The 16,416-nt window shown below is 43.5% G+C and overlaps 1 protein-coding gene across 1 annotated transcript in view; it reads left to right on the top strand.

Annotated features, from left to right (window-relative positions):
• Positions 1-4,252: 4,252 nt before the first annotated feature.
• The window catches only part of NOX4 (NADPH oxidase 4), a 139,859-nt gene continuing 127,695 nt past the window's right edge, over positions 4,253-16,416 (top strand). Inside the window, exons 1-2 of the mRNA XM_034758988.1 lie at positions 4,253-4,353; positions 5,342-5,437. Coding sequence (XP_034614879.1) covers positions 4,297-4,353; positions 5,342-5,437 — 153 coding nt within the window. The 5' untranslated portion in view covers positions 4,253-4,296. The remainder of the gene's footprint in view (positions 4,354-5,341; positions 5,438-16,416) is intronic.

Below are 16,416 nucleotides of genomic sequence, written 5' to 3' on the forward strand. Positions count from 1 at the left end.
CAGGTGCCCTTTGTGTAGGATATTCCTCTTACACAGCATTGAAAACAGTGATATAAATGTTGGACATCATTTTAACCTTGTGACATGATACTGAATCACACACTATAGACAAACAGCATATAGCTTAATTTTAATCAGAATGTTTTTAACAAATACAGGAAGTCATGCATGGGCCAGTTCTTCTGTTTTATTTTTACATTGCTCCAACACTCGCAGTGTTCCTGTTTGAATCTATTAATTGTTTTTTCAAGGGAGAGCAAAAAACTCTGAAGCGAGGGGTTAGATGAGGAGGGAAATCTTTAGCGCCGCATAAAGCTGTACCTGTGTAAACAATAATAACGGAGTGCTTTTTTGAACAAAGTCCAAGTAACTAGCTGTCATTGTTACTTTGCTATTTTCAAAGAGTAGTAGGGGAAGTGTGGCCTATTTGCCTGGGATGTGAACGACCAGAGTTCAGTTCCCTGCTTTACCCCACTTCCTGTGTGACCTTGCGCAAATCATGTAAGGTAAAATTTTCAAAAGTGTCTACGTGACATAGAAGCCTAAGCCTCATTGAAAGTCAATGAAACTTAGGCTCTTAAGTCATCTAGGCCTAGATACACAAAGATATTTAGGCTCCTAACATCCATTGATTTCAATGCACATTGGGAACCTAAACAGCTTTGTGGATCTGGGCTGTAGGTGCTTTCAAAAAGTTTACCATTAGTCTCCCTGTACCTTCCCAATCTGTAACAGCACTTCCCTACTTCAAGGGGTGTTGTGAGGCTAAATATGTTAAAGACTGTGTGGTACTCAGGTACTTTGGTGTAGGGGGTCATGAGTATCATGGAGAGAGACTAGAATAACAGTAGACTTGGATGGTGGATTTAGGTTTAGTGTTACTAATCTAGAAGAAACAGTCTCATCATAGGTTTCAGAGTAGCAGCCGTGTTAGTCTGTATCTGCAAAAAGAACAGGAGTACTTGTGGCACCTTAGAGACTAACAAATTTATTAGAGCATAAGCTTTCGTGGACTACAGTCCACTTCATCATAGAGTGTTTGAAGGAAGAAGAGTACTGCATTGAATACAGTGCTTCATCCAGTGTATTCCAACCAACACACCTAGTTAGACAATGGATGAGGTGGAACAGTATGAAAACGGGAGAAGAGCCATCGTGCGTTTAGGACAGTGTGGTGAGGATGAGCGAGCGTCAGCTTCAAATACATGTCACAAAATATATTAAATAAAGAGCTAAATATATAACAAAATATATTAAATAAGAGAGTGCTCTTATTCCCTATATTAACTTTGAGAGGCCTCATTAGCACTCATTTATTTATTTATATCACTTTATACCCTGTATTATAGTTTCATAGAGGTTTAGGTCGGAAGAGATGATTCTCTGCTTCCCCAGTTAACCCTTCGATCTCCCTTCAGGAAAAGCTTCTCATAGTAGCTGGGCTCTGCACACCACTCGTAAACTCAGATTTTCTGAAGAAGGGAGAGAGCAAACTCAAGTCAAGGGCTCTCAGCTGAAAATGGCATGCCACCCTGCCTCCTCTCATGTACATTTTTGGGATGTTAGCTCACGTGCCTCAGCTGTTCCCAACGATTTGGTAGATATGTGGAGAGGGGAAGTTTGTAATTCAGCTAGGACCCAAACAGTGCTTAATTTGTGCCAGGGCTTGCCGGAGGTGAGCCCCAGCACCTCTAGGCTTAGCAGTTCATAGCCTGGGCACCTCTGGGCTTGCTGCATCAGTTATGAATGTAAAAAACTTGCTTGAACCCTGGCACCTAATTGCTCAAGCCCCAGCACCTCTTTCATTAAGCACTGGACTCAAACTATTAAGGTCTGAAGTGAACTCCTGGAAATGAGATGGTGGCCAGTACAGTCACTGAAATATGTGTCTTCTGGCAGAAAAAGTTCTGCATCAACTTCATTTCCCGAGACATCTCCAAGAAGAACATGCTGTGTAGCATATTGTCAAGTCTGCAATAACACTTCAAATTATTTGTTGTTTTATGTCTATGGTGGTAGTGATTAAGGCCTCAACCAGGCCCTATTGTGCTAGGCAATGTACATCCTGCAAATTTTATTTTCAGTTCAGAACATTCCCCAGAGAGTCAAAGGGGGAGGGATAGCTCAGTGGTTTGAGCATTGGCCTACTAAACTCAGCATTGTGAGTTTAATCCTTGAGGGGGCCATTTAGGGATCTGGGGCAAAAAATCTGTTAGGGATGGTACTTAGCCTTCCTAGTGAAGATAGGGGACTGGACTCAATGATCTTTCAAGGTCCCTTCCAGTTCTATGAGATAGGTGTATCTCCATATACTATAACATTCAAAATTATTGTGCAGGGCAAATTTTATCAATTGGCTCTCTTTATAAATTGCTTCAGTTTTTCTATACATTCCAACAGAAATGAAAGAAGAGAAAAAAAAGAAGAAGAAAGAACCAGGTAGTGAACATCTTTTTTCTGATGTCATCACTGCTCTGGCCTCAAATGTGTTTTTTTGCATGCTTCCAGCATTCTTAGCAATAGCACTGGTCAGTATAGCTGCCCTCCTGAGCCCTGTTCTTCCGGGACCGCAGTTTGAGAATTAAGCAGCTGCCAAAATCACTCAGCATTCTGGGGCTGGGCTCATATCACAGGCAAAGAAGCAGCAGCAGACTCAGCACCCACTGCACTGGGACCACCAACGAGCTGCCAGAGCAGCTGTACTGGAGAGTGTTGGGTGTGGTTCTCCCCTCAATCATTTGACTTCAGTGCCCCATTCCTTCCCCCCTCTGGGAATCTCATGGGGCAGGCTCTCCCACAACCTGCGGCCAGAGGGGGAGAGAGATAGGGCTGTGCTTCTCCCAACCCTCCCTGGGCCAGGCACACGGCTCTAGCGACCAATTCCCCCTTCTAGGGGCAACATGTAGGGCAGTTTCCCCCCAATTCTAAGGGCAATAGTGGAAAAGAGCCAGGTTGGCTAGGCTTCCTCTCATCACATCCCGATCACCCTACTTCACTCAGGAAAAATAGCCTTCCGTTGCTCAAAAAATAGTAGTGTGTGTGAATGCTGAAGGTTCTGTGTTCAAGCTCTGCTGCTAACTAGTGTGGGGTGATACTATAGCTGACTGATTTTTGAAAAAACCTTGTAAAGAAAACAAAACATACACATAAAGAACTATGTTAAAAGAATGATATTTAGGTTGCAAAGTCAAGCCCTCAAAAGTAAGGAAATTCCAGATTTACAGTTGCCTGTGAAGTGCTTAATTCAGCTCCCTTGTCTGTATGCACTGTGGCAACAGTCTTTAATCACATGATCACATTCAATTTTTTTCCACAGGACCCCATGTCCTTCAGTGCACAGGATGGCCATTCAAGGGGACAGAAATAAGGTCATGCCGTCAATGGTAAATCTGGCATTTCCTAACTTTCAAGTGCTTCATTCTTTGAACAGTTTTTTCGATGTATAATATATTTTTGTTCGCTAATGCACAATGGGGTGCTGAAAATGCGGGAGCGCTTTTGAGAACCTGAACTCAGCAAGAGTGCAATGAAGGGGGGAGGAAGTAGGGGGCCAGGGCTCAACCCTTCACCCCTGATCGGAGCTGGGTGCTAAAGGCAAAGCCCCTTCCCTGCTGGCACAATGGAGGGGCAGCTGGGCCAAATCTTGGTGGCCCGTGGGGTCACAGCCCTGCTCAGGTTTGCAGGTATGTATAAGGAAGGTGTTACAACTGCATCAAGTCTCCTAGAGCCCAGAGCCTCAAAGATCTTTAGTCTTTGAATTCTAGGCACTCGGCCTTTACGGGGCAGAGATGCTGACATGCATCATCCAGCGAGGAACACAAGCCCCTCCACCACCCCCATCTCCCTTTGACAACCCGCAGAAGGCTCGCCCCATTCCCAGCAAATTCCCCCCCCCGCTCGCCCCTGCCTTTCCCCTGCCCGGCCACTGTCTGGCAGTGCATCTGCAGCTTCCTGACCAACTGGCTCATGCCCCCTGTGCTAGAGTTGCACCCAGCTGCCCTCCTCTGGGTGCAGTGTGCCCCGCCGCTGCTCACACCCTGCCCTTTCCTCCTCTCCCATTCGGGAGCAGGGCCCGAGGGCAAGTCCGGGCAGGGGCTTCAGCAGATGCAACTGAGAATGCTGAGCGCGAGCCTGCCCCGGCCGGCCCCCCGGGGGGCAGAGCAGCGCGGGGAGGGAGAGCACGGGGGCGGCGGCCGGAAGGCGGGGAGGGGGAGCGGCAGGACTGAGCAGCAGCCGCAGCAGGACCGGCTCCGCGGCTGGCCCCTGAAGCCCTGCCACAGGCGCGGGGCTCGCACCATGGCTCCGTGCGGGAGCAGCTGGCTGGCCAATGAGGGGAGCAAGCACCTCTGTCTGGTAGGATGCTGCGGAGCTCGCCGGGCGCAGCCCCCCCCCCGCGCACGGCGCTGCCTCTGCCCGCTGCGAAGTTCGCCCAGAGAAACTTTGAGCTCCGAGCCTCTCCGGGGCTGGGGGACCGCGGCCGGCCAGGGCTCCGCGTGCGTGCTGGGGAGCGGGGCCGCAGGGAGCCGCCTGCCTTGTTCCGGGCACGCCTGTGTGTGCACATGGACCTTACATGCCGTGCGTGGCTCTGTGTACGTGGGCACGCACGCTGCCCTGCCTGAAATGTACCTTACACGCGCGTGTGCATCGCACGGTCCTGTGTTCTCTGGGCCCCATCTGCACGCGCCTGTCTGGGGTGGTTGGGTGGCTAATGTACATTGTGTGTACCAGGGATTTGTCTCTGTCTGTCGTGTGTAGCTATGTGTGTGTGCAATGGTTTCCATCATACAGAGGACAGGGCTTACAGTTGGGTTCAGTGACTCTCAGCACCTGCACTACAAAAATTGTTTCAGAACCCCTATACATAAGGGATAATGAATGTGTGTGTATCAATGCATGGTGCATGCGGGTTTGATCTATGTTATAGCCAGTCTCAAGGGTTGGGGCAGAAAAAGCATGGATCTCATCTGAAAATGTGCTTTTCCTTGCTTAGGTCTCGTAATTTGTCATTCCTTTCGCTATGTATTTATTCTTTAACTCTTTAATAGCAGCATCTAACTCCATAAGTTGTGATGGACAGTTTGCATGCAAGATGCTACATAAGATTCTAAAGGACTCAACCTCGAATTCAAACTTTTGGGAGGCTGGCTGAGAACAAAAAGTTTTACAGCCAGCAGGGGCTGTTTTTGTAATGTCTTTCCGCTCGTTTTCTCATTCAGCGGCAAAACCCTTAGAGAGCTCATTGCATGTGTGCTGTGTGATGGAAAGAAATATTGAGAAGTTCTGGATTGTACATGTGCCTTTCACTTACATGCATTCTTTCTTGTTGTCTTGTTCGTTTTAGCTTTTCTGGCTCTCCCTGAATGTCTGGCTCTTCTGGAAAACCTTCCTGCTGTATTACCATGGGCCACAGTACTACTATTTACATCAGATGCTAGGTGTAAGTGATCCTTTTTCCAAGGCGGTGGGGTGGGAAGTTTGGGGCAGAAATGCTTTGCTGAGGGACGAATTGGGCTGCTTAGTAGCCCTTGAAGGTGTGTGTGTGTGTGGGGGGGCAATGGAGGATCAATAAGAAATTTACTATGAGATTGTTGACATTTTTGTGGGGTTAGCAAGTTGATAGTGTTGAGAACAATCTCTGTGTTGGAGTGAATAAAGGGTAAGGAGCCAGTCCAGTGGCTAGGAAAGCCAGCTGCAGGCACGCTTAAAAGATCTGACACTGTAAACATGATCACAGATGACTGGGGCTTTAGTTTTTAGTCATCATACCATTAGCAAGCTTGTGGGCTTGTTCCGGTGAACTTTTATGCCAGTTCTCATTATGTATATTTCTTAGGGGAGTTGTTTTATTAACTATCTTTCTGCCTCTGCATCTCATTCTCATGCTTCCTGTGTGCTTGGTTAATAAATAATTATAAGCCGCATTATTTTTTGCCTTAATTTTTGGCTATCAGTATGAAAAAGCTGGCATCTACTGGTATAATGCCTTTGCAATGATGACCCACAAGAAATAGTTTCTAGGTGGTGAGATGTAGGTCTATTTCTTTCTTGAAGTTATCAGTATCTCCTGAGTAGGTGCAATTAGCATTGTAAACTGTCCAGAGGGAATGTACAAAGGGGAAAAAATATAATGAGGAAAATCTGGCCCTTGGTCTGTCTGTGTCTTAGTCCCCCATCCGTAAAATGTGTATGAATACTTCCGTAGCTCACAAGAGTGTTGTGAGCACAAACACATTAAAGGTAGTGAGGGGCACAGACACGGAGCTAATAAATAGGACCTTAGATACATCTTTTAGTCAGAGGCTGATGAGAAAGAAGGAGTTCCTGGTTCTGATTCAGGAACACTACCTGAGTAAGAATTCCAGCATTCTCTCAGTAACCAGTGATGGAGTAATGCTTGTTATTTGCCTGTGACTACTAAATTTAATCCTTTGTCCATATATAATCTGACCCACGGCCAGATTTTCCTCATTATATTTTTTCCCCTTTGCACATTCCCTCTGGACAGTTTACAATGCAAGCTATATAATCTCTGTCTCTCTCTCAAGCCACCAGGTTTATAGCTACATTAAACTGAGTAAATAAAAATCTATATTTTTAAGCAGAGAAAAAAAGCATAGGAAATAATTTCTTAACTGCTGAATAATGCTCCCCACACCCTTTTTTTTTGCCCACCCATTTTTGCATAACTCTAAAATGGCCAACTAGTCATTAATGGAAGAAATTACCTTCTGGGCATGAGACCATACTGGAGAAATTGCATCCCCCAAAAGGAACTTGTTCGGGGAGTATTACATAAGTGAAAATGGAAGTGAAAAGAGATACTTTAGCTATACTGGTACGTCTGCACATAGCATTTTACAATATATTATGTTGATGTCTTCTTTATTTCTTGCTTGGAATATGTTCCAGATGATACAATGGCTTGAGCTCTCATTTGCTGTTGCTTTATCATGATAAAGACTTTGCTATTTGAGGCCCAAGTTCTCCCTGCAAATTTCTGGTGCAACTCCATTGAAGTCTGTTTTTCCCACTACAGTCTGGAGGGAATTAGGCATCTTGAAACTTTGTTTGCTTTAAAGTACTATTTTGTATTTAATTGCCTTGTAACCAAGGGATGCCAGATGTGTTTATTAGTCTGCTTCTTCCAGTAGGTGTTTCGTGTAGCAAAAATTGTTACTAGAAGCTTTTATTTTTTCCTTTATTATTTAAGCTCCTCTTCCTGTATTGGGGTTTCACAATATTGTTTAAGGCTTTAACTCAGTGTCCAATTGTCAACATAGTCCATGTCTGATTTGGAGGCAATTTGCTGCCTATTATATTGTTCTGTCTGCCTTCTCTTTCTGCCATTCTGGTGTTTTGCAGAGTTTCCTTTAACCCTTTGTCCTCTCTTCTCAGACTCAACAGTTCAACAATGCTATCAGGGTTATCATCTGTTAAGGGCCAACGAAGAGCTCATTCTTTGCACTGTACAGATCTTTAAGATTCATTCTTTGCTTTTTTAATTCTTTTCCACTCAAGTGGCAGTGCTCCCATCAATGGTGTTTATATGAATGTTTTTTTGGGAGACCTCTTGCTGTTGTGCTACCTCAGATGGAGATTCATCCATAGTAGCAACGTTGGGAGCATTAATGCACACAGGGCTCAAGAAGCCCCCAGCATTTTTACCACTGTCTCTTCTAGAACTGTGGTAAAAATGTCGGAGTCCTGTCTACATTACCATTGGAGCTTAGATACGAGGGCGGTGAGCACAGAGTAAGTACTTACATAGAAGAGAATAGGTGCAGTGATATCTGTGCAATGGAGGGATATTTCCCCTAATAGTCTAGCATAGACAAGGCCTTAGAATGAACCTCGAAGAGTAACTTTACTTTCAACCAGTTTTGCCTGAGTTGATTAACTCCCCGAGATGGAGATGAGTACAGTGTGTTTCCTGATCGTTATTGATGTTTCCATTGTGGTCTACATGACAAGGTGTGAACCTAATGACAAAGGAGGATGAATTCAACAGAAATGTGGAAAAAAGGGGTGGGGAGAAGGAGGAAATCCCCGAAATAGCAGCACTTCTCAATAAACCGTGACCCAGACAGTATTAGAGATCCAAACATCTCAAAAGAGAAGCCTCTTCGGGCCTGATCCTGAAACCTGTGCCCTTTGAGGTGCTGAGCACGCTTCTCAGACAGCTGACTCAGTGTTTTTTTAGGGCATGCAGGATCTGGCAGGATCAGTCCTTCATGGTCTTCTGGTTAAGAGTGTATAATAGAGTCCCATTCTTCAGAAAGGGACTATGTTCCTTCAAAGGGAGCGTGATATAAAATGCCCACATATCTAGAAGGACGATACATACATGACAAGAGGCTGATCTTTATTTTCTAGCTTCATGTCACCTGCTCTGGGTCAGGACACTGTTACATCTTCCCTATTTTTGAAAAATAAAATGCAAATAAAACCCTATATCAGCCCAATCCCCTCCCCGCAAATGACTATGGCTAGGTAATAAAACACAAAGAGATATCTAGGCAGGAGATCAGTGTAGGCCCTGATGGCTTCTGTTACACTTCAGACAATGACTTACTTTGCTCAGGTAGGTTGTGTCCTTGTCTCCAGCAGTTACAGAGCTCATATGGTACATGCAAGTAACATATATAATGTGTACATGCACTGGCTATTAAGAAAGAAACAGACAAAACACCAAAAACAGTCTCAGAGGAGTGGCCTGATTAATGGGTTCCAAGTGGCGTGGAAAGAAAATGACTCATACAGTTAGCCACAAGAATTTAGAGCTTCAGTATTGTTATGAAGACCATTCCCCTATGTTGGGGAAGGGACTAAATCTGCTGCTGATGTTTGCTTTCTTCTGCCCCTTCCCTATTTTGCATTGCATTAGATTCTGATCTCAGTTACACCAGTGTAAACTTTAGAGTAACTCTGTTGATTTCAGTAGTTACTCCAGATTTATCCCATTGTAACTGAGATTAGAGTCTGGTCCCTAATTTATATATATATATATATATATATATACATGTATAAAATAACATTAGATATAGATGTATCTGTAAATATATGACCACGTGTCAAACATTTAAAAACTCTCTGACTCCAGTGTGCCCCCAATGACTTAACATAACTTTAAAAGAATTGCAATTAATTGAGGATGGGATTACATAGCTCTCTGCCCCCAAAGTGCCCTCTTTTAGGAACAAGTACAAGTTAAAATGAGGTGCTAAAATGTTCTGGTAGATTTTTTTCCTCCCACTTCCATTTTCTGGAAATAAATAAATCCAGCCAGAAAAAGCTGTTTTTGCCAGAGTTCCAGCCAAATTTGGCTGACTCTAGGGGTATGAATAAGTTTTCTTTAATAAGCACCTGATCTCAACCAAGATCAAACTCCAAACTTTTCTTTCGTCCCAGATAGTAAGGTGTGTGACATTTCATGTACTCTGTGATCAGGAATAAGGAAAAAATACACAGTACAAAGAAAAGGCAATGAGTAAAAATTAAGTAAAGTTTGCAGTGGAGCCTGCCTCACCCACAGAGATCCTATAAATAATTTTGACTCAGAGAAACTGAGGCATGGATGGAAGTTCACTGATGGACTCTTAGTCTTGGTCCTTTTATATTGTGCTTCAAGATGGGTTTAACATTTGAAATAATACCCTACTTATTGAGGTCTTATCTGTGAGCTCCCTTGTAATGCATTCCCTGAACTTAATATTAGGTTTCAGTGCATGGAATTGTGACATTAACTTTCATCTTAGTGTTGTTGATAACTTTGGTTGAGAATTTTGGGGCATCATGTGGTTTATATTAATGATAAATAGTTTTAGTCTCTTCTCGTGCTAATGCTGAAATATCCTGCTTAACCCAAGAAAAGCATATTTCCTCCATTACAGCATTCCTCCAGCATCCCTTACAGCAGCACCAGAGAACCAGGAACCAGTTGTGACTCCTTGGTTCTTTACTTCAGCCCAGGTTAGAGCAGCCTGGGGACTACCCTGATTGACATGTGCCAGCTGGCAGTGGTCCCCAGGGGACCCTACGTTGCTGGGGATAGCTGGAGAGCAGTGCACTCCACCCATTCCTGCTCCCCACTCAGACATATCTATACATATTCTCTCCCCCCTCATCCCCATACACTTCCTTGGCTCATACTGGCTTTGTGCTTGCCTAGAGAGAGAAGGTGATTCTGTGTATTGGATGCTAGCTTGTGACTCTGGTTTCAATTCCCTGCTCTAGCACAGACTTCCTGTGTGATTTTGGGCAGTCATTTCAGATACTTCTACATTGCAAAAAAACACCCCGCGGTGGCTAGTCTCTGAGCCCAGGTCAACTGACTTGCGTTTGTGGGACTTGTGCTGCACGGCTAAAAATAGCAGTGGAGACATTTCCGCTTGGGCTTGAGCCTGGGCTCTGAGACCCTTCCCCCTCGCTGGGTCTCCAGCTCAAGTGGGAATGTCTACACTGCTATTTTTAGTACTGTAGCAGGAGCCCCATGAGTCTGAGTCAGTTGACCCAGGCGCCTAGACTCACTGCTGAGAGCTTTTTTTTTCTTTTTTGCAGCATAGATGTATCCTTAGTTGCACCCTCAGTTCCTCATCTGTAAAATGGGGATGATAGAACCTCACAGGAGACGGAGGACTCCTAGCAGCAGCAGGAGTTGCTTTTTCCTTTTGCTCTGCATGAAACAATTGAATGTGCTACTTATGTGAAGTAATATCTTCTCTTTCTAGACCGTGCCAGCCTGCCAGGGGACAAGAGAGGATTGTATGCCTGCTATTTTATAGTTAACAGGGATATGTTCCCCTGTTAAGATTTGCCTTGGAGCAAGAATCTTCTCTTCCTCTATCATTGTTTAAAAATCCAAAGGTCCACTCTTTTGAGCCATTTGTTACTACATGATAGTTTTAAAGTCGCCCAGGTAGCACAAAGGAAGTTGAAAGACCATTTAGGGATCACTTGGAAAGAATGAGTTACTTGGTGACATTTTTGAGCTCTTGGATGTTTATCAAGAGAAGCTTTAGCTTTCCAATTTATTTCTGGACCTTCCGTAAACTGTGGTTCTAGACATTACTCATTGTGTTGCTTTATCCATAGTTTTCCAACAGCTCATGAGCTTGTCACAACATTGCCCAATTTGATTTCTGCTCAGTAAAAGCTTACACGAAGGATTATTGAAACCACATGACATTTTCCGTCAAAATACTTCAATCACACTTTTTTGGAAGTGTCCTGCTTTTTTTGAGAAGTTGTTTCACCTTTTGTTTGTAATAACGTTGATGGAAATAAACCTGAATTAATAGGAAGGCAGTGCATTATAGGCGAGTATTTATTAAATAACACTAAGACAAAACACAAATAATGGTTGCTGGCCCATTTAGACAGCAACCCGATTCCAGCAGAGGGCACTTCTTAATTTTTCATAGAAAGGCAGGCTGATTCTCACCCTCCTCCACTCTTGCCTGTCCTCCCTCTCTCTCCCCCATAATGTACCTGGGCAGTTCAGTACACAGAGACTAGGGGCCTTATTCTCATTTAATTTGCACCTTTATAACTCCATCGCTTTCAGTGTTGCCTTCCAGATTTACACCAGAGTGAGTGGAGAATTCTTAGGGGGTGGTCATGTGGGGGGAACATCTTGGGGGGGGTCTGAAGTTATGGGATAGATGGACATGCATACTCATGAGTGAGAGGAGTTATATCCTACTGTGGAGAACATATGGGGGCAGCAAATGGGGGAGGTGTCTCATTAAGGGACAATGAGCTACTAGTGGCCTACTTACTATCTCTGTAAGTAAGGGAAACCCTGCAGCCTTCTCCATGGACATGTCCTGTAGCACATACTTGTTTCTACCCCAGCTGTACTTTGACATAATATTGCTGATCATAAGGAACTGGGTGACAGTTGGTAGTTGGTTTAACATATTTCACTTTCCTCTGGGTTAACAGAAATATATTCCAAAGACTTTTTTGTGGCAGTTGTGATAAACTCTTTGCTATGAGCAGATCATAATTGCTGTAAAAAAAGGCCCACTTTTCTGGCAGGACAGAAATGCACAAGAGTTGCTGCTAGGGTATGTACAAAAAGCAGAGTACAGCCACCAGTGGGGTCCAGAATCTTTGTGGTCAGTTGGTGCCAATACAGTACGCAAAGACCCTGCTGCTTCTCTTAGTCATGCTAGTGTAACTGAGCTGAAGAGTCATAGCATGCAAGTCATGGGAGGTGACAGTACCACTCTACTTGGTGCTGGTTAGGCCTCAGCTGAAGTACTGTGTCCAGTTTTGGTCACCAATGTATATAAAAGATGTGGAGAAACTGGAAAGAATCCAGAAGCAAGTGACAAAGATGATCAAAGGGATGGAATGCAAGCCATATGAGCAAAGGCTGAAGGAACTGGGTATGTTTAATTTGGAAAAGAGGAGCTTGACAGGGGACATGAAAGCGGTCTTCAAATATTTGAAAGGCTGCCATAAAAAAGATGGAGAAAAGTTGTTCTTTCTTGCCACAGAGGGCAGGACGAGAGGCAATGGGCTCAAACTACAGCATAGCAGATTTAGATTAAATCTCAGGAAAAACTTCCTAACTGTAAGAACAGTAGGACAATGGAACAAACTCCATAGGGAGGTTGTGGAAGCGTCTTAACTGGAGGTTTTGAAGGCCGGATAGCCATCTGTCTTGGATGGTTTAGACACAACAAATCCTACATCTTGGCAGGAGTTAGCTTAGATGACCCTTGCGGTCCCTTCTAACCCTATGGTTCTATGATTCTGACAAGACATAATTTCATGTATTTAATAATGTTCAAGACAAGACAGTAATCACCCTGGGTTCAGCTAACAATAGACATGGGATTCCATTGTAATTTTGTGTGAGATAATCACATCTACTTATTATTATTTATTATTTGTAATGCCTAGGAGCCCCCGTCATGGACAAGCACCCCATTGTGCTAGGCGCTGTACAAACAGAACAACAAAACAAAACATGGCCCTTGCCTCTAGGAGCTTGCAATCTGATAAAAGTGCTGTTAGATAATGGCTGCATGGATGCTGTACGTTTCAACCCAAGCAGAAATACCCTGTTCAATATCCTTGTGATATATCACATGTGCCAGATAACAGAAGTTATAAAGTTTACCAGTTGCTTTGCTTATTATTCTTGAGCTTTGGAAAGTTTACTTTTAGCACTCTCATTTTATTTCTGGATTTTCCATAACCTGTAGTTCAAATAATTGCCGTGTTTCTCATTTCATCATTGAGATTCTCTAACCCGTTCTTTGTGTCAAAAGCCTCTAATGAAAATGTTTAAACACTTTGATGACAGTTTTTTTAAAATTATTCCTTTGACACACACAGCTCATTTCTAGCCTTCCTTTACAGAAATAATAATGAATGAAAGTAGCAACAAACTTCACCTCTCCAGAATTCAGCTTACGCAAATATTATGCCAGAGTGAAACAGAAGGATGTCAAGAGCACTGCCACTTTTCTGATACTCCAAAAATATTTGTGATGTTATAAAATGAGTCATTTTGAATAATGTGGGAGTCACTTTAAGCCTAATCTATGGCAAAGAAATAGAAATACTGTATTTACTATGAATGCCACAGTGTTCAAATGATATTTTTTACCCACTTTGAACCATGGGTTAACGACGGTGGCCTCTTTTACCTAAATCCCACTTGTCCTTGTTCCCACGGAAGCAGTTCAGTTGGTATTCAGCAGAGATCTAGATCCCTGATACGGCAGGGAGCAGGTCCAGGGTGTATGTCTGTGGTGAGTGGGTGGGGGGTGATCACTCCTTCATGCCATCATCACAACACTAGGGACATTTGCGAGTCTGTTCATGATAATCCTCCCTTCATTCTCTGGAGGCTAGTGTTCGATGAGGGGAATCCCTAGCAGCTCAGCTCTAACAAACGGACTAAAAGGAGCCAAGGGGGATTGGGAGCCAATGTGGAGGCACAGACGCTCCAGCTAGGTGGGCCACTCCACTGAAGATCTCATACAAGCTGTGCGTATTTCAGGTACCTGCTGGCTTTGTGGCCAAACTCACTACAAAGTGATGGGGCGTATACGGGAGAATCATCCACTATTACAAGCTCTGTGCTGGCATGCAACCTTCCACAATTTCCTTTCCCAGTACAGGGGACGCCGGGCCCAAAGTGTGCAAGTGATTTCAGATCCTTCTCTATGAAAGGTACCATGTAAAAATAAGATCATTGTTACTATCACCTCCTTCCTGTGGCTCCGTGCCTGATAGGGATCCACAGGATTTTGTCCCCTCTGTCCTTTGTACAATAATCCGTAATCAATACTTAGGCATCTCTTCATCTATCACTGTAATGCAGTCCCTCGGGAGTGGAATGTGGCACTCCTAAATAATACACAGCAACCCTAAATAACAGGACAGGAATCAAAGAATATTTTTTCCTGTTCTGACTATGATGTAGAGGATGAGTTAATACTGTATGGGCAATATAACTGCCCACGTCAGAAATTGGCCAAGAAACCAGGGTTATTACCTTTGCCTATATAACGTGCCTGGGATCTTTAATGACTATAACAGGTTTAGAGCTTAGTTTTATGCCTCATCAGGAAGACAGCGCCGCCGCTAATGTTACAGTGGACGTAATCTTGGACATGTACCTGTGTGAATTCTAAATGAGAAGTGTATGTTCATTATTTTATTTGAGAGTGTACTTGTATGTATATGTAATATTAGAACTGTTGGAAAAATTGTATTTTCCACAAAAAAAAGTTTAGAAAGAAATGACAAATTTTCATATTTTTCCAAAACTCTTAACAGTTTTTTTTTTTTAATTTTTCAACTAACTATAAACTGATCCTTCTCTCCTAGTTTCCCCCTCTCTTTTTTTTCTTTCCTTTTTCCCCCTTTCCTTTATTTTTTCCCACTAAAGAAAGTGAGAAAAACCTAAAATTGTTTTGATTACATTTGAGGTTACATGTTACAAAAATAGCTATGTTTTATTTTTTTTTGAAAAAGAGCAAAAATTTCCATTAGCCATAACCTATCAATTGATACTATATTTTTATTTTGATTTATATTTTAAAAATACACAAACATAAAACTATGCAAAAATGACTTGTCTTTTAACATGTATACTTCTTTAATTCATTTTTGTGTGTGTGCGAGATATTGTGATTCTACAAAAGTCCCTTAGGAGTAAAATTTCTTTATCTACTGACAGTCTAACTGCATCTTTTGTAAAAGCTAACAGAAAAATGCAAATTCAAACTAATAACTGCTGCAAATTGCTAAATTGCTACATTTTTTGAATTAGCAAACAAATGAGCAAACACAGTACAATAAGACAACAAAATACAGGGTTAAGGCATCACAAGGTGTACTTTGCTCATTTATTTGACATGTGGTTTAGGTTTAATTATTTAGGATCCAAGTGGACTGATAAATGTTATGAAGCATATTTTATAAAAGCTTTAGTGAGTGGAATTCCCAGCTATCAACTCCCCACTGCTGATTTGGGGTCCAAGTTAGGGAACATGCTTATTAGCACCAGGTGACTTGGTAAGGACCTACTGTGAGTCTATTCCAACAGTCTCTGAAACTGCACAATTATTTCCATTTTAGCTGAATTAATGTATGACATTGTTCTTTGGCTCGTTTGTCACAAAGTCATTAATTTTTAGTTAAGTGGCTAATGAGGATCTTCATGCTGTGTAATCCTTTCCTTCGCTTTAACTGTGCCTGTTTAACCCCTCTGGTCACTTAGAGGATGGTTGCTCCATTGACATTAGTGTTGCTTTTGATTTATTCCATTCCATGTACTTGTGAGCATTGCTTAGGGTGGCAGTTCTTTCCAAGTGAGATGTCACCTTTTGACATAAAAAGAGGCCAGTCCAATTCCTACTGAAGTCAAAGTGAGTCTTTCCATTGACTTTGGTGGGAGTTGGATCAGGCCCATGATTAGGTCAACAAATCCTCACAGTAGATTTTCTCTCTTCTTTTACGTAGCTAGGTCTGAACTATAGCTATAGTTACTTATGGGGCTGAGGCCTGCCCCTTATAAAAACTTTCTAGATTCTTCTGCTTTCAGAGGCAACAGCTGTGCATCTCCAAGCTCCTCTAGGGCAGTGGTCTCCAAAGGGGTACGTGCACCCCAGGGGGTGTGCAAGACGATCAATTGGGGTGCGCGGCAGGAGGAGCGCTGCCGGAGTGGGGGGGGGGGGAAGGGCAGCCGGAGGAGGGAGGGAACAAGCGAGCAGGGAAGCTGCCCCCCCAAACAGGGCCACCCGGAACGCAGGGGGTTTAGGGGCTGCAGGGCCCTGGGCTAAGAAGTCCCAGGGCCCTGGCCTGCAGCTCTAAAGCCCCTTTCGGAATGCAGCCCTGAGTCCTCTGGCGCGTGGAGGAGCAGGGGCAGCCGCACAGCCAGTGGCCAGA

This window comes from Trachemys scripta, chromosome 1 (assembly GCF_013100865.1).
Source record: "Trachemys scripta elegans isolate TJP31775 chromosome 1, CAS_Tse_1.0, whole genome shotgun sequence".
Classification (NCBI taxonomy): Eukaryota; Metazoa; Chordata; order Testudines; family Emydidae; genus Trachemys; species Trachemys scripta.